General features: G+C 39.1%; 1 protein-coding gene across 5 annotated transcripts in view; it reads right to left on the bottom strand.

The window, feature by feature from the left end:
- The window catches only part of ARHGAP42 (Rho GTPase activating protein 42), a 304,390-nt gene that overhangs the window by 182,765 nt on the left and 97,334 nt on the right, over positions 1-24,291 (bottom strand). For 3 of the 5 annotated variants that reach the window (XM_051820336.2, XM_002708607.5, XM_070077266.1), the window contains exon 3: positions 9,971-10,032. The exons of the other annotated variants lie outside the window; for them this stretch is intronic. In XM_051820336.2, coding sequence (XP_051676296.1) covers positions 9,971-10,032 — 62 coding nt within the window. The remainder of the gene's footprint in view (positions 1-9,970; positions 10,033-24,291) is intronic. 5 annotated transcript variants of the gene reach the window in all.

Raw genomic sequence — 24,291 nt, 5'->3', positions numbered from 1 at the left:
AATATACACAAGGGAAAAAAACAGTATTTAAAAGATCAGACCTCTCAGTTCCAAGTCCTTAAAACTTAAGGAAAAAATGGGAAGACACAGGATATAATAAGTCCAAAGATTCCGATTTAAGTCCTACACCTCCAGTTTTGTTGCTTGCTATTGGATTCCATCACAGGAATGGCTCAATGAGTGCATGGTTATCATAAAAATGACTCATTTAGAGGCTGCTTCAGATTGCTGTGAGGACAAAATTAAGGTGAACAGAAAGCACTATGTACATTTCCAAAATATAGATGAGTCACATGATTATTAGCAACAAAAAATAAAATTGCTGCAATTGTGGTGAACTGTGTATGAGCTACCTCCTCTCGACCCTACCATATTTTACCAGACAATGGAAAGCAGGGAATGAGAAGTCTCCACAATTCAGTCAATATGAAAACCAGAACAGTCCAGATAGTTGAGTTATGTGTTTTCTTAAAATTTCAGGTGAAGTCACCATATAAAAATGTTGGTATGAGGGCCAACATACCTAAAGTTTGTTTCTAATAAAATTTAACCTAAGACATATCAGAAATACACTCAATATTCATGCATGTGGAATGTTGGAATAGTGTGCCTCATTTATCTGAGACAATGAAGGAACTGGATTACTTCACAGATCATTGGAAGTAAGCATAGAGCAGCACTAATGCCAGAAACCAGATAATTCAGTATCATCTACCAATAGCACATATGCAAAGCAAAATGTTAAGGGAAAAGATTAAACAAATGAAAAATATGTCACCAAGAGAAATAGGTACATGTAATTTTCTTGAGATTTAAAATATTCTCCTCTTCCATGAATTCTTAGGTCAAAGGCAGAGGGAAGACTCAAGTAGCTTTATGAGATTTACTGAACACTTTTAGCTTTTGCATATGAGAAATTTGATGTGAGAACTATGAATGGATAAATAGATCAAACTCCTTTTTCCTTAAAGATTTATTTATTTGAAAGTTGAAGTTACAGAGACAGAGAGAAGGAGAGATTAAGAGAGAGAGAGGTCTTCCATCTGCAGATTCTTTCCCTAAAACACCGCAACAGCCAGAGCTAAGACAGGCCGAAGCCAGGAGCCAAGAGCCAGAAGCCAAGAGCTTCATCTGGGCCTCCCACATCAGTGGCAGGGGCTCAACCACTTGGGTCATCTTTCTGCTGCCTTTCCCAGGCCACCAGCAGGAAGCCAGACTGGAAGTGTAGCAGCCGGGACAAGAACCAGTGCTCACATGGGATGCCAGCATCACGGGCAGTGGCTTCACCTACTAAGCCATGATGCTAACCCCAGATAAGTCCTTGTTAAAATACATGCTTGTTGGCCGGCGCCGCGGCTCACTAAGCTAATCCTCCGCCTTGCGGCGCCGGCACACCGGGTTCTAGTCCCGGTTGGGGCACCGGATTCTGTCCTGGTTGCCCCTCTTCCAGGCCAGCTCTCTGCTGTGGCCCGGGAGTGCAGTGGAGGATGGCCCAGGTGCTTGGGTCCTGCACCCCATGGGAGACCAGGAAAAGCACCTGGCTCCTGGCTCCTGCCATTGGATCAACGCGGTGCGCCGGCCGCAGCACACCGGCCGCGGCGGCCATTGGACGGTGAACCAACGGCAAAGGAAGACCTTTCTCTCTGTCTCTCTCTCTCACTGTCCACTCTGCCTGTCAAAACAAAAAAAAACAAAAAAAAAAAAAAAACAAAAAAAAAAACACCATGCTTGTTTAAATAGGATGAAATATTTTATAATTAAGATAATTTCAAATGTATAATTTCTGTGTTTTAAGATAATTTTTGTAAGGCACTTAAGTGATATAATACATCACTTATCACATCTCACATACTATATCATCATAAATGTTAGCTGCGGTTATCAACATAATTCTTATTAAAATACAGTCTCAGTTAATAACAATATGAATAATACAAGAGCCCTTGCAGAACCACTTGTAAGTTATGTACCTTTGAGTTTTTTCTTTAAAATGGGCGTAGACGTTGAGTATCTTTTATTTAAAATACTTGGGATGAGAAATGCTTCAGAATTTAGAGCGGATTTTTTTTTTATTTTGAATACAAGTACAGATTTTACCAGATGAACACCTTTGCTTCAAAAACCCAAAATCCAATGAGTATCAAAATCTGAATGAAACATTTTGAGAATCAACATGATTCTCAAAAACTTTGAGTTTCTGGAGTATTTTTGGATCCAGCAGTTCAGATTAGAGAGGTTCACACTGGACCACAGCATACACCTGAGAGGACTGCTGTGTGGAGAAGCTAAAATACACTAAACAATTACAGCAGCGTCTGACACCTTGGCAACACGCAGTGTCATTTGCTATAATGATCTAGAGCAGTGTTGCCCAGTGGGACTGTAAAGTCAGTCAAACAATAACTAACACATGGCATTCAGGTGCTCAACAGTCTCATGTTGCCAGTGTTTCATATATTGGGTCCCAAAGATCTATTCTTTGAAGGCTCACATAAGGCTCAAAATCATATAACCACCAAATAGTGTATGTTACTAACACTACACTTTTTTCCCCTTTCTTAAATAACCATATAAAACAATTTTGATTTTGCCCCCAAAGCACTCCTTTCATAGCCTGTTTATACCTAATGGGGTGGGGAGGCAAAGAAGGAAAATGAGTGAAGGTCTTTACATTTTTATAAATAAAATATTATTATTAATATTAATTAAAGTCATAAATTTCCCCTTTGTTCGGTCCACAATTTTTCTTTGCTCCAACATAATGCCCATACACTTTACATATTTCAAGAAAGTACTTTGACTACTCAAGGATAAGAATACCGACCTGGGAATTAAACAAACAATATAAATCCTGATAAACCTAAAGCCAAATTTTTAACTTACAAGGGTAAATGGTGAACATGGAGTGTAGTGAGCAATGAATAAATGAATAGGAGCAAGTTTGTGTGCATAAATTCTGCAAGACAAACACCAGGCAAAATACCCTGATGTTGAAGCTCATCCCATCAGTGACAAGTGTAAAGATCAGGGACTGAGATTACTACAAAGAAAGTGAGAGGCCTAGGGTTCCAGTGAGGGGTGGCAATTAGAGCAGCAGCATAAGGCAGATCGGGTAATTCAGACACTATCCTGAGAAGCACTGCAGTCACTGGGACCATATTCAATGAGTTTCTATTCATTATAACCACAAATCTCAAATACATGAGAGTGAATAAATCGAGCCTTGAGCAAGCTATCCAAATAGCTTTCTCCTGGTTCTCCTACTGATCTAATCTCTGTTGATCCTGCACATCTGAACAAACTCTAGACCCGATGCACCCTCCAGGCACTCCTCTCACACCTCTCCTTTTTAGACTCCACCTGCACAGACTGGGTGATCTCATCCATTCCCAGAGCTTTAAATGCTCCCCACATGCTGACAAGGTCTGAATTTATATTTCCATCCCCAGATGTTTCCCTGAACTCCAGACTGATATATCCAGCTGTTCCCTCCATTAGGCTACTTAGATATCCAGTAGGCAACTAAATAAATCCAAAATTTAACTCACTCTTTCCCTATTTCCTTCTCCAGCTCAACAGATCCACCAGCTATATTATTTTTCTTTGTAGCACTTATCACCAGCAGACATAATTGGTTTGATGTCTGTTTCTCCCCAGTGGAATGAATACAAGCTACATAAGTGCAGGTAGTTCTGTCACAATATATAAGAACTAACGGTAATAATGTAGACCATATGGCAGGGGCCGGGCTCCAGGAGAGACACTCAGGATGAAGTCTGATGGAAAATATGGGGCCAGTCGTGACAGGCTGTGCATCAAGAAGTTCAGTGATCCATGCAAACGTGTTAAGTCCAAAAGAAGCTTGTGGTGACACATTAGAAAGAAAACTAAGAAAATGCCAGGAGCCATAGACCAGGGAGCAGGAAGGACAGAATGTGAAGGTAAGGATGGGGTTGTGGGTTGTAGTTCAAGGGGTTCATTGAGAAGGAATATCATATCCAAAGGAACCAATAGCAAAGAAGCTGTTACTGTGTCATGTCCCAGAGGACACAACTGAGCACTGCATGCCACCCCAGGGGTTTTGCCAGCTATGTTAGCATTAGTTCAAATCACTTTTGAAGAGCCCGAGATGAAAGGGGAACACTTGCATAGCCAAGTCCACCACAACCAGAAGGAAAAGAGAGTGGTTTCTTTGCAGAGTAAACACTACTACAGGTCATATGGATTAGAAGCATAGCTATGGTAGGAGTATTGAGTCTGTCCACAAGGACACCCAATCTATGACACCTTCTATTCAAGGCTATCCAAACATTGCATTTTATGGGCAGCCTACCTACATGATGGCAGGTGTCCATTTACATCTTGGAAGACGCTGTATCATGGAAAATGTTTTTTTTTTTTTTTAATATTTGTTTCACTTATTTGAAATACAGAGTTACAGGGAGAGGTCTTCCATCTGCTGGTTCACTTACCAAATGGCTGCAATAGCCAGAGCTAAGCCAATCTGAAGCCAGGAGCCAGGAAATTCCTCTCCGTCTCCCACCTGGGTATAAGGGCCCATGGACTTGAGCCATCCTCCAATGCTTTCCCAGGCTCAATACCAGGGAATTGGATACAAAGTGGAGCAGCCAGGACTTGAATTGGTGCCCATATGGGATGCCAGCACTGCTGGCCAGGGAGGGCTTTAACCTGCTGTGCCACAGTGCTGGCCCTGGAAATTTTTTTTTTTTTTTCCTATGGGCTGGTGTTGTGGCACAGTGGGTTAAGCTGCTACTCATAATATTGGCATCCCAAATGGGCACACACTGGAGTCCTGGCTGCTCCACTTCTAATCCAGTTCTCCAATAATGTACCTGGGAAAGGAGTGGAAGATGGCCCAAGTACTTGCGCCCCTGCCACCCATAGGAGACCTGGATAAGAGTTCCAGGCTCCTGGCTTTGGCTTGGCCCAGCCCTAACCATTGCAGCCATTTGGGGAGTGAACGAACAGATGGAAGACACCTCTCTCTCTTTCTGTCTCTCCTTCAATCTCTGTAACTATGCCTTTCAAATAAATAAACCTTTTAAAAAATTATTTTTCTAATGAGAAATATGAAACATGATAAACTATGCCCTCAAATGTTTCTGAAATGCATTTTCCATTATTTCCCTGAGTCATTTTTTTGTTGTTGTTGTTGTCTAAAAGTTACGCATTTTCACACTGGCAATGTGGCACAGCAGGTGAAGTCACCACTTGCAACACAGGCATCCCACACCAGCGGGTCAGTTTGAATCCCAGCTGCTCCACTTGCAATACAGTGCCCTGTTACTGTGCCTGGGAAGGCAATGGAAGATGGCCCATGTACTTGGGCCCCTATGACTCATGTGGAAGATCTGGATGGAGTTCCTGGCTCCTGGCTTCAGCCTGGCCCTCCCCTGGCTGTTTCAGCCATTTGGGGACTGAAACAGTGGATAGAAGATCAATCAATCAATCAATCACACTCTCTCCCCTTCTCTCACTATTGCTCTGCCTTTCAAATTAAATATATCTTAAAATAAAAAAAAACTTACACATTTTCAATTGGATTTAGCATGATTTTTTTAATCTTATACTTAAAAAAGTAGAAGAAGATAAGAAGAGGTTTCATTTCTAAGCCCAATTTTGCTTTGGACTATTTCTGTAATCATTAAATCACTAAAATGATATATTTATCTTACTAAATATGGTAAATCACTGGTAATAAAAGAGAATTTAAAGTGTTAAGTACTAAGTGCCCCCTTACATCTTCATGGAAATTTAATTTTTGTTTATTTACTGTTTTGAGGTACTTAAGACCTGGGTCAAATCACTTAATGCAAAACATTCATCATGTATCAAAAAGAATGATTAAATGGCTTTATAATTAACTGTTTTAATATTTCCTGGTACACAAAATATTCTAGTTTCCAAACAAAACACTGATTTTTAAAATACAAATTCAAAAACTCTTTATGCAAAATCTGTTCTCAACTATACTATCAGTTGTAGTAATATCCCATGGCAGGGGGTAGTGTTTGGCTTCGCAGTTAAGACACCACTTGGGATACCCACATCTCATATCAAAGTGCTGGGGCTTGAGTTCTGCATTTGCTTCTGTTTCCAGCTTTCTGCTAAAGCACATCCTGGGAGGCAGTAAGTGATGGCTCCAGACACTGGAGAGCCAGCTAGCAGATGGAAGATATCGCTCCCTTCTCTTTGACTCTCTTTTTTTCCTCTCTCTTCTCCTTTCAAACAAATGAATAAATTTTTAACAATTACATCATATGACTGGAACTATTCAATATTTAGATTTGCACAACAAATGATTAGTTCAATTTTGGCTGCAATTGTGTGGAAATGCATTCCTTTAGGCCTGTATCTATATTTTTTTTTTCATTGACTTGAACATTATTTCTGACCTTCTGTAGAAAACAAGTAAAGCAACGAAAATCCACAGTATGACTTTGCTCATGAAAGCACATCCTCACAAACAGGACCAAAGGCAGACCTACACAGCTATCAATCATTAAGCACTGGCAGTCCAATCTTCATCTCTGTGGATAAGACACTCTACCACACTCCTCTGCCTTGGTTTTTGTCCTTTACCCTGTCACCACACCGGATGACCTTCAGATCTTGTCCATCAATCATCCCAGTCTCTGAGCTTGGCCTTCTCAATTACAAGGCCTGTGTTCCAGGTCAGCCACATCTTGACTTCAGCATTAGCAGGCCCAGCTTCAGAAGCAAGCTCACACATTTCAACTCCTATTCGTGATACAACTTGTGAGACTTCTCCCAGGCTCCCCTTTGTTCCCAGTGAACCCTCAACATAACCAGGTAATCAAGTACATCCTGTTTGTTTTCTAGACAATTATTGCTATACTGACCCAAGACCCACTTTCATAGCATACAAGTCCATGTCCCTTTAATCTAGCACTCTGTCCTCCATGCCAACCACCAATTTGAATCTGACCATCGCTTTGTACTTACTGTCTCCGTGAAGTACTGGGCATTACTAGAAAAATCCATGAAAACATGGTTACTAGTTTTCCCTTGACATATGCATGATGTATACAACCTGATCAGCTATTCACTGCTGACTAGCAGTCCTGCTACTCTTCTCTTAAATATTCTGCCTCTGGTGCTTCTAAACTACTTCTAGAAACTTCTGTTCACAGCAGATAGCAAGTCCTTTCTAATACTATTCTCTACTTGTCCAACTGATCAATTCATTGTTACAAATTTCTATTATGTTTTCACTAATTCTTTCTACCTCCTCAAAGACGACTTTTTTCCCCTGGTGCTTTACAAGTTCTCCTCAGTGCCAAAGGAACATTTTGCTGACTCTTTTTCTTCCCACAAGCTACACCACACTTTCCCATATTCTTTGCATTAACACATTTTCAAAAATTGTAACTCATGCCAGTTGGTTTATTGTACTCCTGAACTATTTGAACAGGATCTGAGTCACAGCCTCAGCAACCCAGGACTATTTGTTCTCCTGGCTTCCATGATATTTGCAGCTCTTAATTTTCACATCTAATGACTCTTTCCCATTCCATCATCAGCTCCTCTTCTGCACTGTAAGTGCAGATCCTGCCCAGGACTCCCTGCGGAAGCTGGACTAACACTGTAAGCTCACAGAGCTAGACTGAGATGTATCTATAAAGCATTAAATAATCTTAAAGCATCTAAATAATCTAAAAGCATCTAACTTAGGTTTTACAACTCAGACCAAAGTCACTGCAGAGAAAGTAGTCTCTGGATCCTCCCACCCCCAACCCGCCCCAGAAAAGCTAAGTCTGCCATAAACCCTTACAAGTATCTACTCTAGATCACATTGTATGTTTGTCTCTTTAATACTGGGGGCAGATCCATGGTGTAGGCTAGTATTTCCTAAAAGAATGTGATCACCTTCCCACCACCAACACTACCCTTGGTATTTCTTCCCTACTTTATCTGTTTCTCACATGGCCGCCAAATTAACCTTTTCTGAATCCCATTTTGATCCTATCATTCTTCCCTTCAGGAGCTCCTGGCAATTCTCCCACTGATAGCAAACACTAAAACCTCTTGGCCACAATCAACTGTCTGCTAATCCTTTCTAAGAACCATCTGCCCAATTTCTCAAATATAGACAGTACTTTCTCTAACCTTGAGGCTTCTGTTCAAGTTCATTAAAATGACAATCTTACCCTACCTACCTGATCTTCCATACCTCAAGCAATGCAGGACACCTTGAGGGTACCCTTTTCAGTTTAGCAGCACCACACTCTGCCAGATTCCTAGAGCATTTAGTGCACACTTGAGTATTCTATTTATTATGTATATGACTCCCAACTGGATAGTGAATCCAATGAAAGCAAAGCCAATGTGTTTTTTTAGAAAACTTTCATTTAATAAACATAAATTTCAAAAGTACAACTTTTGGATTATAGAAGTTTTTACCCCCATAACCACCCTTCTACCCGCAAACCATCCCATCTCCTACTCCCTCTCCCATCCAATTCTTCATTAAGATTCATTTTTAATTCTCTTTATATACAGAAAATCAATTTAGTATACACTAAGTAAAGATTTTCAAAAGTCTGCACCACACAGACACACAAAGTATAAAGTACTGTTTGAAGACTATTTTTACTGTTAATTCTCATACTACAACACATTAAGGACAGAGATCCTACATGGGGAGTAAGTGCAAAATGACTCCTGTTGATGATTTAACAATTGACACTCTTACCCATGATATCAGTAATCACCCGAGGCTCTTGTCATGAGCTGCCAAGGCTATGGAAGCCTCTTGAGTTCACAAATTCTGACCTTATTTGAACAAGGCCATAATCAAAGTGGAAGTTCTCTCCTCCCTTCAGAGACAGGTACCTCCTTCTTTGATGGCCCCTTCTTTCCAGTGAGATCTCACTCACAGAGATCTTTCATTTAGGTCATTTTTTGCCACAGTATCTTGGCTTTCAATGCCTGAGATACTCTCATGGGCTTTTTAGCCAGATCCAAATGCCTTAAGGCCTGATTCTGAGGCCAGAGTGCTGTTTAGGACATTTGCCATTCTATGAGTCTGCTGTGTATCTCACTTCCCACGTTGGATTGTTCCCTCCCTTTTAATTCTATCAATTTTATTAGCAGACATGGTCTTATTTATTTGATCCCTTTGACACTTAATCCTATCTTTACAATCAGTTATGAACATAAACTGATCACTTTAGTAATAAAACCAATGTTTTGAACAAGACAGTATGCCTCACTGTAACTGAAAATTAGCAGCATAATTATCACCATCAACATGTATTTATTATGTGCAAGGGGTTGCTCTAAATGCTTTACAACAATCATGGGAGTACATGCTACTATTTCTGCCACATCACAGATAAAAACATTAGGTCACAAACAGATATCATGACAAAAATTTTAATTCAATAGATACAAAATTGTATTTTTGAATGGCTAAATATATTACCAGTAACTATGCTCTAATAACTTTGCATTAATTAATCCATCAATCTAGAATACTTTCCCCATTTTCCTCGCTTAGCAAAATCTTCCTGGCCCTCAAAAATCTAACTCCAGTGCCACCTTTCAAAACAACCTCATGTAATACCCTGGTAGGGTTAGTTACTCCAGCACCAAAGTTATCACAATATAACTTCTAAATGTTTGCTGAATTAGAATGGGTTTTTTAATGGTAGCATCTAAGTATTTTTGATTCTCGGGACAATTAAATTATAAGTAAAATAAAGATAATTTATATGTGGTAGATAAAAAACAAACAATATAGCTTACATATTATATATATAATTTTTCATAATTATACTCACAAATCTTCTCACAAATACATGTAGTATTTAGGACATGTGTCAAATCAGGGAGTATTGTAGAGCTGATTAATTCAAGCGATCTACTGTTTATTTAAGTGTGTCTAAACAAGGCAATAGTCCTAAGAAGTAGGGAACAGACTTACCAATCTTCGTCTTTCTTCTTCTACTGCAATAAGCAGCCTTGCAAATTCTTTTAGAGACTGAGCTATTTAATAATAAAAAAAAGTGTTAATCTTTTTTTCATTGATAACATCAAATCATTCACAAACTTTACAATGAAATCAGTTATTGATTTGTCTATATTATACTCTGTGGCTTCATGTTATAACCACAAAATGCTATATAATAGAATCCTAGCAACTAGCAGCTATAGATACCAAGGTATGTTTCCCCTGAATGTTGCAAATCAAAGGTTAGCAGGTATCAGGCATAATATTTTTTCATCAAAGACACTTGGAGAAATAGATATTGTATATTTTAATATATAAAACACATATCAGTACATAAAAATATAGTATTAAAATCACTTCTAAATTGTAATCTACAGCCGGCGCCGCGGCTCACTAGGCTAATCCTCCGCCTTGCGGCGCCGGCATCCTGGGTTCTAGTCCGGTCGGGGCGCCGGATTCTGTCCCGGTTGCCACTCTTCCAGGCCAGCTCTCTGCTGTGGCCTGGGAGTGCAGTGGAGGATGGCCCAAGTCCTTGGGCCCTGCACCCCATGGGAGACCAGGATAAGTACCTGGCTCCTGCCAGCGGATCAGGGCGGTGCACTGGCCGCAGCACGCCAGCCACGGCGGCCATTGGACGGTGAACCAACGGCAAAGGAAGACCTTTCTCTCTGTCTCTCTCTCTCATTGTCCACTCTGCCTGTCAAAAAATAAAAAATAAAAAATAAAAAAAATTGTAATCTACAATGAAACTTTTTCTTTAATCTAGAAGTAATAAATTCAGCACTATTTCGATGTACTTAGTAGCAGCCAGTAACACAAGATCTTCCATGCACCTCTAGAAGCTCCAGGTTCATGGATTTTTAAATATACTGTATTCTGAAGCAGTCAACTTTACTCACATATGCAAGGTATATGAGACCCCTTCTATTCAATTCAGTGTGGTCAGAAGGACCAGAAATATCAGCATCGTGGAAGCTTGTTAGAAATACAGACTCCCCAACCTGTTTTCCATGGCGTCCATACTAATTTACATTCTCATCAACAGTGTGTAAGAGTTCTCTTTTTGCCACATCTGTCCTTTGCTTTAGTTATTTTTGTATTTTTTATAAAATACAAAAGCTATTTTAACTGGAGTGATGTCTCATTATGGTTTTGATTTGCATTTTCTTAATTAGTAATATGAAGCAATTTTTTCTATTTTGGTGGTCATTTGTGTGTAATCTTTTGAAAAACAGCTATTCAGATTATTTGTCTACTTTTAAATTGGATTATCCTTTAAAAAGTGAAAATAGGTCACCATAAGATCCAGCAATCTCACTACCAGGTCTACTTGCAAGAGAAATGAAATCGTTATGTCAAAGAAATATCTGCACTTATTGTTGTAGCACTATTCACCATACCCAAAATATGGACTCCATCAAGATGTCCATCATCAGATGTATGGATAGAAAGAATAAGGTATACATAAACGCAATGGAATATTATTCAGTCATTAAAAAAAGAATGCAATCCTGTGATCTACAACAAAACGAACGGAACCATTAGATATCATGTTAAGTGAAATGAGCCAGACACTGAAAGACAAATACTGTATGTTCTGTCTGTCTCACAAGTGGAGGATTTAAAAAAAAAAAAAAAAGAGGAGAAAAAAAGTTTATCTGAATGCAGAACAGCAATTACTAAAGACTCAGAAAAGTGGAGAGATAGAAAGAGGGTAGATAACAAATACCAAACAAAGGATAGGTGACAGGTACAACTCCTATTGTCCCACAGCACAGTGTGGTGACTACAGTTAAGAATAACACATTTTGGCTGGCGCCACGGCTCAATAGGCTAATCCTCTGCCTGCAGCGCTGGCACCCAGGGGTTCTAGTCCTGGTCGGGGTGCCAGGTTCGTCCTGGTTGCCCCTCTTCCAGTCCAGCTCTCTGCTGTGGCCTGGGAAGGCAGTGGAGGATGGCCCAAGTGCTTGGGCCCTGCACCTGCATGGGAGGCCAGGAGAAGCACCTGGCTCCTGGCTTCAGATCAGCGCGGTGCGCCGGCCGTAGCGGCCATTGAGGGGGTGAACCAACAGCAAAGGAAGACCTTTCTCTCTGTCTTTCTCTCTCACTGTCCACTCTGCCTGTCAAAAAAAAAAAAAAAAAGAAGAAGAAGAAAGAATAACACATTTTATATTTTATGAAGAACTGGTTGAGAGGAGCTCTAAACTACAAACATAAAGGATAAGAAAATGGAAATTCTCATTGCCTTGACTTGATCAGTACATGCTGTATACATGCACTAAAAACCACTCTGGACCCCATAAATATATACAATTATTATATGTCAATAAATATTTTTAAAAATTAAAACAGAAATGTGGACTCTCAAGCCTCTTTCCAGAATTTGAGGTTTAACAAGATCCCCGGCAGATCTGTCTGTGTACTGAAATGGGGAAGCATTGCCTTAGAAATCCATCTGCTCCTCTACTGTCACAGGTTTAGTGTGAATTAGAGAAGGAAAATCATGTAAATTGGAGTAGGAAGGAAACAAATATTCAGAAACAAATCAAAAAATAAGTAAATAAATTAATGGGGAGTTAAAGTAGCACAGTATTTTAAAATGCGTAGTCCCAAATGGCAAGTAGGAAGTCACTCAATCTACACCAATTGTATTTAATTTAGTTAATATGATTTATTAACTAAAGTCAGAATGTTTAAGTTACACAAGCAGCAACACCTATAGGGTGAATGCAAAATTCATTTCAAACTTTAAATTTTCCCCCTATGTCTTTGTTCATCGCTTCCTTTACCCATGTTAATACTGAAAACATTCTGTGAGATGAGTCTAGAAAGTCTGACCAAAAGCTTCCAGTAAAGGCATGACTGTGAGAAAACAAATCAACAGTCTCTTCATCAACAAAATTCATTAAGGGAGAAAAAAATGTCTTCCATGTAAGAGTTTAAAATTCCAATCTAGGATTTATTTTTCTCTTTTCAGAAGTACTAGGATTACGCTACCCAAGCTGGTATGAAATAGTATCCCTTCGATTACTTCATCCTGGATTTTATTCATGGTAACCATAACAGAAATCAAAAGATTACCTGGGAGACTCTGGTTAATCTGATAAACATGGTGAAGGCCTTATGATTACGTTTAGGAAAATATTTTAAATTCCTCAAAAATATTGATATTAATGCTGTAATACATCTCAGTTTTGACAACAGTTAAGCAGAAAAGAAAAGTATTTTCTAAATATAAAGGAGATTCTGGAATACATAATACCATATCACATCTTTTAACTTGTGGTAAAGAAAGCATTCCATCATTCTGGCAACAAGCTCCTCCCATCAAAGCTCTGTTTATGAGCCTGAAGAAGAGGTCAACAAAACTTTAGATGATGGAAGGCAATGTCAACAGACTTACAGAAAGTAAGTAAGTGTTAAGTATACTTGGGCTGCAGGAATTGGAGGCAGAAGGTACTCCAGGAGGTAAGGGGAAAAAAGGAATTAAAAATGGGGAGGATAATTGAAGATAAGTCTATGTAGAAAGCACATTCACCCTAGATTTCTAACTCAATCTTCCCAATTTTTTAATAAAAATAAAAAAAAATTTATCTCAGATGTTTTCTTTGACTGGAACCTACTGGACAATGCACTCTAATAAAAAAAAGAGGAATGCGCCCAAAGTAGAGGATGTAGAATCAAGGAAATAGCTCCTGTCTTCTCACTTCAGCCAGGCTCAGCCCTGGCTCTTGCAGCCATTTGGGGAGTAAACCAGAAAACAGAAGACCTCTCTCTTTCCCTCTTTCTCCGTAACTCTGCCTTTCAAATAAAAAAGAAAAGTGAAAAATAAAACAATTTGCAAATTCGTTATTTTCCTACTAGCCTAATGCTAAGAAGACATATGTCACCTATTATCAAGTTTTGCAAAGGGGTAAAAAATACATAGATCATACAAGCCTGTAAGTTGCTATTCATACACACACACACACACACACTCTTGATTTTATTTGGGGGGGGCACAGTGGAAGCTACCACTTGGTCAACACATAAAATGACCACTGGCCAGTGTAGTCCCAGGCAGTATATCATGCCTGTGATGGCTGCTAAAGGCCACAGGATTCTTCAGGGTACTGACCAACAGTAAATCATGTAGTTAGCCTAAATCAGGTTTTATAACAACTATTCAGATTCTCATTTTGCTGTTCTCTGCCTTTGTCTAAAATGAATGATGCTTTATTTAAATGGCTTTCTGGTCTGTTTTCCATATAAATTCTATTTATAGTCTTGGTAAGATAATAATTGACTATAATGGAAATGTCTGAGATGAAAAATTTTAACATGCAAAAGCAATTGCATGTCTAGTTCCCCACAACAAAAACCACTCTCCCTCTAGCAGTTTTTGGGGACTGGACCTAATTTAACAATAAATTTTGTTCCTTCTTTTTGTTGACTTTTAAAGGAAAGGATGTCAAAAAATTAAATTGCTCTCTTTATATACTGTAGTGTCAGTTCCTTAAAACTATACAATTCGTGGTACAAATGAAAATATTATTCACATTCATTACTTGTTTCTATGAGAAAATAAATAGCCAAGCACACTAAATATACATTTTATGAATTAGTAATAGGGGTCTACCAACTTTAATCCCACACTAAAGTTTCCTTCTTAATCTTTTCATTTGTAATATCAAGGTAGTAGTTCACCAGGAATAAGAAAACACAATCCTATAAAGCAGGTATAAGAGCTTTAGGGTATTATCAGTTCACTGGAGTTCAGGAGAATGGCCTGATGGGGATCTCCAGGCACTTCCGTGCCTTCCCACCATCAAAGTCTGACATATTCTAGGCAAATGCAATCTAAAGCAGCTCCCCAGAAATGAGTGGAAGTGTTAGAATTTCTTTTTGCTAAGACCCACAAATGCCCTAACAGACCACGAGAACCATTGAAAGTCTGTTCTACATGAGACCTTGGGTGTGTGTGCAGACACACACACATACACAATAACCACTCTACCACTCATCACATGGTTTCATATAAAGGTACTGCAAGAAGTCTGTGGGAAAATGAATTAAATGAATTCATTATTTTAGTACAAAAATATCTATGTATTATTTTTAATAATACATTTTCTGTGTTATGAAAAAAGATGTTTTTGTACCAAAAAATTTTTGCATCAAATAAGCTCATAATTTTAATTCCATGTTCTACAAACTTTTTGAAGCACACTCATAAAGAGCTACTGATTTTGTGTGAATGTTTCAACCACTTCTAAGATTTTACTCAAACAAAATCTGAAAATATTTTTACTATATATAGCGGATTACTAGTACCAAAGTGTAAGTAATTATTTATTATATTTCATATTTTTTCATGTAACAATATTAATATTTATATATATAACAACCACTTTATTATTTGATTTTCAGGGTTGAGATTAACATCCAGGTGATGCCTTTGTTTTATGATAGGAGTTTGATTTACTGAGTGACGCATTTTAAAAACAATACTAAGTGGACTTTCAAGATGATCCCTAGTAGTTAAAATAAATTTAACAATACATTCCCAGGATCTCTGTGCTCTACAAGGTAAACATATCAACTCTTTATCTAGAATTCATGAAATATTATGAAATGGTAGGTGAGACACACTGGAAAAATATGTCAGCTATCTAAATTCCTGCCACCTGCATGAAACTTTCCTGGCTCTTTTCATCAATAATAATCTCTCCACTTCCTGTTCATCTGCAACACAAGATTACTGGGGAATAGTCAAATTATAGCTTCATCTATGTATTTTTAAACTTTCCAACAAATTACTGAGGTCAGGAATACTGCTGTAGTTTTTCTTTTTAGCTCCACAAAATAATACTGAAAAAATACTTTTGGGACAAAAGCAATCTATTATGCAAGCATATTTATGACAGGCTCACAGAGTATAAACATTCACAAAAACAACAGTCGAATCATGCTTAGATAGTGAGGAAGTATGATGATGGCTTCTATATCATAAATTCTGAAACATTCTTCAACAGTTGAAAAATATCTACATCTTAACTTAATCTTTTGAGCAGGCTTAAACTCACCCTACTGTTTTCTTCGTTTGTTTGACTTGAAAATGTACTTACTGTTTGAAAATAAGAATGAGAATAAAGAAAATCACTCTCTGTTCGTTATTAACATGACTCCACTATCTTAAATACTTAGTCTTATACAAGTAAAGACATCAATGGCTAAACAGGGTAGTCTTTATATATTTTACAAGGTCAATGAGGATTGAGAATGCCTGTCTCTCTTACATCCAATTAACACTTATACCAAAATAAGAAATTGCTATACTGAATATTTCTCCAGAAGACTTTCCTCAATCTTAAATAGCATAAATACAAGTATCTACCCAAACAGTACAGGTCACAAATTCAATGATGTCAACAGCATACTACATCATTTTACTAGAGTAGTCAATCACTTAAGACCTTCAGATAATGCTACAGTGCAGAACTGAGTCTGCAGTAAAGGTGTAGACTTTGTTAAATCTCAAGGAGGATATGGAAATCTTTAAAAGTCTATTAAAGTCAGATTGAACCAATGCAATTACATTTTTTATATTTACACATTTTATTCATCCAGATAATGCCCCAAAACTAACCTTTATTTTCTATTTGGAAGTGAGGCAGAAGAGAGGCACAGGCTTCATCAAGCCCCCTCTGGATCGCCTTTTCATAGAATAGGAAACAGGCATTAAAACATCAACACTTAAATTGGATATGAGCCAGAGCATGTAAATTGGTTACATCCTTCTAGATCTGGCCACACTAATAAGAGAAGGAACAACACACCTAGCCAAGTGACACTCAGCATTACACTACAAAAGCAACCAATGATTTAAGGAACAACACATCACCAGTTCTTCATGCCTGAAACTCTACTAAGAGAGTTTTAATTCTCTGTTCAGAGAATTGCAAGATTAAAGGTAAAATAGGACTGCAGTATCCAAAGGACAGTTTTGATTGAGGAACAATTTTACTCATAGACAAAGCAAGAAGCACAGTCAGCTTGTGATATGCTTGAATATAAACACTACCTCGGCAAAAACAGTCAGAGTGGTGCTGTAACTGACAGTAACTCACTCACCAGACATTTCTTGTCTTTGGTAGCAATTAACACCCCCACTGATAGGCCATCCACTCTGTCTACTACACTAGCATTATTTGCAACCACAAGTTCTATTTATTATTTTCCAGGAGCCACAACATCAAAATCAGATTTTTCCATTCCATTTGTGCCTTCAAGCTCTAAGGATGCTTCAACACAAAGCAAATAAATTGCTTCCTAAACCAGCAGAGAAGAAAAAGTCACAGGCCTACTGACTACTGAATACGGGCAGGTCACTGAAATACTCCCTAGTTTTCACATGCATTCATAGTCCCTTGGAATCCAAGATCTCATATGCAATGCACATGGAAATTTAGTTATCTTTAAGGTAACTAAGCCTAGTTCTCTACAATGTCCTCCTTGCAGTGAGATTTTTTTAATTAACAAATACAAGTTAAAAATAGAATGATATAAAAAATAAGTCCCTGAAAACTTGTATAGTCATGTACCGCATGAATATACTTGGGACAACAATCAACTGCATAGACCACAACAGTCCTCTAAGATTTTTTTTTTTTTTTTTTTTTTTTGGACAGGCAGAGTGGACAGTAAGAGAGAAAGAGACAGGGAGAAAGGTCTTCCTTTGCCATTGGTTCACCCTCCAATGGCCGCCGCGGCTGGCGCGCTGTGGCAGGCGTACCGCGCTGCTCCTGGTCTCCCATGGGGTACAGGGCCCAAGCACTTGGGCCATCCTCCGCTGCACTCCCGGGCCACAGCAGAGAGCTGGCCTGGAAGAGTGGCAACCGGGACAGAATCCAGCGCCCCGACTGGGACTAGAACCCGGGATGCTGGCGCCGGAGGTGGAAGATTAGCATAGTGAGCCGCGGCGCAATTATTTGATATTATAGCATACTTTCTTAATTATGAACAAAAGCAATTCACAGCCTATAAATGAAGAGAAAGGTAAGAAAATTAAACTTAAGTTAACTGAGTATTCTGCACACAGCTGAAAACAGTCTGGTTTCTGCCTCAGCAACTGTCCATCACCATCACTTGGGCCAAATTTGGTCTCTCTAGCCCTCAGATGCCAATCCAGACTCTAAACAGAACACATGTTAAGAAATCCCTACTTTGGAACACACTGGTTTATTGTCAAATGATTTTTTCATGCTTTCCTGGTTCTTATTTATTCCCTAATCATATTAACCAGACTCTTATTATTTTTTAAAGCTTTTTTCATTTATTTGAAATGCAGAGTTACAGAGAGAGAGAGAGAGACAGATCTTCTATCCATTGGTTCATTGCCCAAATGGCCACAAAGCCATTAGCCTGGAACTCCACCTTGGGTCTACCATGTAGGTGAAAGGGGCCCCAGCACTCAGGTCATCTTCTGTTACTTTCCCGGATGCACTAGGAAGCTGGATGGAAAGTAGAGTGTCGCTCCCCGTCTTCGTGGAGGAACGACACAGGACCCTGCGCTGTTCTTTTTTCTGCTCGGCCCTCCCCGGGTTTGCTGCTGGTTCTTCCTGGGTTGGCTACCGACCCTTCCACCTCCGTGGAAGGGCGGTTCCCCCTAGCCACTTTTCCCCACTTCCGCGGAGGAGCGGCACACCGCCGGCCGGCTCTCTCGGGGGCTGCACAGGTGTTCCTTCAGATAGATGTTCCTCGTGCATGTTGTCTCTCTCCTCCTTTATAGTCCTTTTCCACCAATCCCAACTCTGCTACCCACACGCTGAGTATGCTGCTCTCCTCCAATCAGGAGCAGGTCCTGCAGCTTGTCAAGTTGGTGAGAGGCAGCTGGGTAGAAGCTATTTCCTCCTCTCCCAGCGCCATATTGTGGGAGAGCAGATGCATAGAATAAGTCTTAATTCCAGTAACTTAGTCTAGTCCGAGTTGCTCCCCACAGTAGAGCAGTCAGGATTTGAACTGGTGTGCATATGGGATGCCAGCCCTTTCCCAGACTCTTTGTATGGGTTATGACCTGTAATCTAGTCCCTTTTTAAATTCCCAACTCTCATTCCTGGTGCTTCCTTACAAATGGTTCTGACATTCTACAGCTCAATAAGCAGAAATCTATGCTATACTTTCATCTGGTCCACCAACATGGGTCCTGGCACTGCCTGCCTCTGCACATTCAGGCTGAGATTCAGAACTGGCAACTCAATCTTCAATCTTTCATTCTCTTCTAGTTTAAACATTACCTAGTCTGGTTTCTCTCATCCAACAGCATAATACTTGGGCACAAAATAAGAAAGAACCCTTCTGCAAATCAGAGACTTGACCTATAAAAAGAGCTACTACAACTGCTCTAGCCTGTTAGGATTACCAATGAAAACTGGGAATTATCATGTCTTTAGGATCAAAGTTACAATGGAGGTACAGAAATGATTCTAGGTTATATACCTAACATTTTTCATTAGTATAGTCTCCTTGAACTGACACAGGTCTGCTAGTAATATCTGCTTTGAAACTGCCCAACTACAAAGTAGTTTGAAACTACAGATGTGACACATGTGCATATGTTTAACTTACATTCACACCCAAAGGACACCAGAAGTTCAATATTTATTGGGTGCAGTACACATATAGAAAAGGCTAAAATTTGTCAAATGAACACATACAAATATAAAAAGTACAACTTTTAATTTCACATCATTCCAAAACTTGATTCTAGGTGGTTTTCCCCTAAACTTTATCATACAATATCTTATTTGTTCAAAAGAATTCCATTTGACTTTTCAAGAAGACATTAAACTGAGAATTCAGAATGAAGCATCATCGTGTCTAACACAGTCTGAAAGTCACATACTTTCTTGATTATAAAAGTATTTCCCCAAATGTGTGAACACTCATATTTTGGAGCTCCTCTATCAACAGGTAGCATACTATATATCTTCTTTCTTTTATTGTCCCCTCTATGACATGAGGTACTGAAGTAGGTATTCTCTTCATTTCACAGAGAAGAGGAGGATCAATAGCTGGGGACCTTGTCCTGATCTCACTGCTGGTAAGCGGAGAAGCAGGTATTTAATTCTGATTGTTTGATGCCAAAGGCTATTCTCTTGAGCAAACCATTATTGCCAAGTGAAAAGGAAAAAAAAGAAAGAAAAGAGTGCCAGCCTACTACCCTACTCCATTACAAGAGGAAAGAACAGGCTTATCAACTGAAAGGCAAACAGTCCCAGGGCTTGTCTGTGCTCAAAGGGTAATGAGGCGCCAAGTATCCTGCCTTAATGGGAACAATCAGCAATGTGTTGTTGACAAACACCTCGCACTCCCCCTCTGCCTACTGCCATCAGGAACTGACCTCTCAGCACTCTTCACATTCCGCAGCCTGCAGCACCCAGTCATCCTCCCCCTCTGCACCCAATCCTCCTCCGGCCACCACCCTACTGAAGCTTCCACATCCGCTTCTTGCCCAGCTTCTTTTCCACAACCTCTTCACCTCCAGCGACCTCTCAATGCAATTCACACACCCACAAGGACACTAAGAGTTCAATTTATCTAACCCCTTTGCTTTTGCTTTTTGGCAACCCCTTTATTCAATTCCAGTTTACTCCTAATCTTATTTCCCACAGTGGCTATCTAAAAAGAATGTTCTTCTTTCTCAAGAACCCAACCCCAAACTTCCCCTCACTCTTACCAGATGGCCTAGCCTTCTGTCTCTCAGAGAAGTTCAAGATCCTCTGATCAACTGGCTTTACTCATTCTCTTAAACCTGCTTCCTTGCTCAGAAAAGGGGTCCTCCTTTTCTCAAAAGCAACTCTGCAATAAGCTTCAAATGTTACCCCTACCCCTTATACCTCCTCTGTGTCAATTATTTCCATCATCACTCCTCCATCTTCAACAACTATTTCCAGTTCCCTTTGGTCTACAAATGAACTCCAAGGGTCCTATAGAAGGAGGAGGAGACTTTTCTGATACCAACATGAGCACAGCGCAAGTCTCTTCAATGCACACTATCCCATGAGAAAGTCACACACAAAATTCTCAGATCTATCACAGTTCTCTACATGATTCAGAAGGGAAACTAAGTATACATGTTAAATACATGCATGGCCACAGAACTTGCCCAGCTAAACTTTAAACCAAATTAATCTACTGCAATGTCACTCCTCTAGACACAACTCCACAGCCATATTAAGTTTCACAAATCAAATTATCTCCTGGGACCTTCTACTTTGAGATTTTTGCCTGAATTTAAATTTTAGTATAGGACAAAAACATAATTATTTCCACCCTCAGCTACCCTGGGCAGATAGGAATACAGAAATGGGCTCATAACTGAATTCTCCTTCCCTCCCTCCCTCCCTTCCTTCCTTCCTTCCACACTTCCAATCATCCTTACTTATGCAGGTAAAGATCTTACCTCATCTCTACATAATATTATACTGGTTTTCCAGCTTCCATGGCCCTAACTCATTATATATACTAATGCCAGAGTAAAATTCCAAGTAAGATACCTTTGATCACATCATTATGTAACCATTTGAGAATTCTGAGTTGATAACAACCCATACTGTACATGGCAAGTGACTTGGGATCTCCATGATGTCCCTATGAGTACTTCTTCCATGTATATCTTAATTCAAGATGCTACTACTTCTAATCTCAGACTTTGCACCTTCAAGCTACTGGACATTTACATAATTTCCCACTTCCAAGTCTTTCTTTGACTCATATTTCCCACCACTATCTTATATAAACCTTTAGAGCCCAGTTCTACCACCTATATTTCAGCATTTTCAGATGTCCCCAGCCAGAAGTCCCTTCTCCAGCTTTGGTATTCTCACAGCACTTTTGTCTTTTTATTAAAAAAAAAAAAAGATTTATATATTTATTTGAAAGGCAAGGTTACAGAGAAAGAGAGAAAGAGAGAGAAAGAACAAATGTTCGATAGAAAGGAAGGGGAAATATTGATCTTCCACCTGCTAGTTTACCCTCTAAAATGCCTTGAAGGCTGGGGCTGGGCCAGGCCAAAGTGAGGTGCCTGTAACTCCATCCAGTTCTCCCACAAGAGTGTCAGGTGCCCAGGCACTTGGGCCATCTTCCACTGCTTTCCCAAGTACATTAATGGAGGTGGAAGCTAGCATTACAGGCTATGGCTTAACCCACAGTGCCATAATGCTGGCCCCACATTTTTGTCTTTATTATACCTAGAGTACTCAACATATTGTCCTAGGTATTACAGTGTTTATATCACCAAGTAAGCTTAGTAGTATTCAGAATGTTTACATGTACTAAATTACTCATGGGGATCTCTATGCTCATAAGACATTCCTTACTGGTAGAAAATTCTAAAGAATTCACATCAGCATGAACATAAGTCACATCGTGTAAATCATTTCAATTTGAAATGCTGACTTTTTCCATCCCTGGAGAAATCTTCATAGCATCTGCACTGACCCATAAAAATCATCTTATTCTAAAGACATACTCTTAAAACCAAACCTTTTCTCAAACTGTCAAGGACAAAGTGGCAGAAACACAGAGGTTTCCTTACAAACACATGGCATCCACGACTTTAGTGACTCCACTGACATAATACCACACATTTGGATGATCAGCTGGTCCAAAAAGCACACTAAAATAGCCTCTCCCAGCTGTTTGTCCCTTTGCATAAACTACTTGTTTATTATTTAGAGTAGAGGCTTTTCACAGGCTGCACTTACACCAAGGGCCTCCATAAACATAAAAGCTCCTCAGGTCCCTAGCCAGAGGAATCTGCCTCAGTTCCTGCCTAGGGTAGGGCCCAGGAACTAAATTTGTAAGGCTCCCCATGGTTAATTCTGATTAACCACTCCTACCACTCCTGATTTGGAGAATAAAACAAATGCATGCTTAAACTACACTTCAGAAGGAAAGAGTGTATATGTTAATGAGATTTGCAAGAATCATCTCTATTCCCTTGTTCACTGGTATTTCAATGGCAGAAACAGTGCTCTCAGCCCTCAGAGACATTATCTTGGAGACCCAAGAATCAAATGTGACCTCAAAGCTCTTCTTTTCACAATTCCCTGAATTATGACTCAGCAGCCTATCCTCTATCCTTGACAGAGAAATTACTTCGAATTGGTCCTTTTTGATGTGTGTGTGAAGGGGGGTCATATTTTTCTGGATAACTAGCCAAGACAAATGTCTCTTATTTTTTTAAATCCATTATTCAACTTTGTTCTTCTTTTCCACTTCTTCCTATATATTCTGTTCCCTTTTTCCCTCCTTAAATCATTTCTTCATTGCTCATTGTCCTGTTTTTTGCCAATGAGTTCCATTAATTTCTGGGTTTCCAATCTCACCTCCTAATTTTCTTCTTTCAAATACAATTTCTAGGCATTTTGCTTTTTAGTACAAACATTTAATGTCAAAATTGAAACTGTATTTTTATTATTTAATTCACATTTATCAAAGAACTTTCTTGATAAATAAAGGATTTGGTGATGATAAGGGCAGTCTCTGACTTACTATGAACTGGCAAAGACTTCCATGGGATAATTTATTACATATCCAAATGCCAGAATAAACCTTCTAAAAGGCAACTTCAATCAAAAACCTCCAGCATCTCCTAACACCCAAATTAAACTCTAGACTACACACCAAAGCATGTCATGATATTCTTTGGTTCTCCATTCTTCTATTCCAGCAAAGAGGATATTACATCCTAGTTTTCTCCAATATTGTAAATATAAAGACAATGAAAATGGAAGTGTACAGGCAAACTAACTATGCCAGAGCAAGGGAAGAAGTCCAATGCTCTAGAGTCACTGGTGGAAACAGAACTAGAAAAATGTTCCAACATTTTATGCTTCAGAAGAAATCTACAGCCAGCAAACCTCAGAAATACTTAATCTGCTCATTACAAAAGGTTTCAAATGCAGAATTAGGTGAATATCTATGGGGTTACATAAATTGATTTTATAGGGAACAGAGGACAAAACAAGATGCATTTCGTAGACATTTTATAGTGCTATAACACTGCTTTATTGATATTTCAGACCTCTGTATATAAAAGGTATTACACAAAAAATTTAAATAATCTTCACCCTTTTATATTTCCATGGCACTGACCATATCCTAAATGAATACTTGATGAACTTGTACATTTAACATCTAACTATTCTGACAAAAATGCAAATCCATTAGAATAGAGTTTTTTTTTTTTTCTGTTTTGCACATTGATATGTCTTCAGGACCCAATACAGTATCTGACCAAGCATGGGTGC

This window comes from Oryctolagus cuniculus, chromosome 1 (genome assembly GCF_964237555.1).
Source record: "Oryctolagus cuniculus chromosome 1, mOryCun1.1, whole genome shotgun sequence".
Lineage (NCBI taxonomy): Eukaryota > Metazoa > Chordata > Mammalia > Lagomorpha > Leporidae > Oryctolagus > Oryctolagus cuniculus.
Note: the sequence above shows the minus strand (reverse complement) of the source record. Positions and strands in the feature narration are given on the sequence as shown.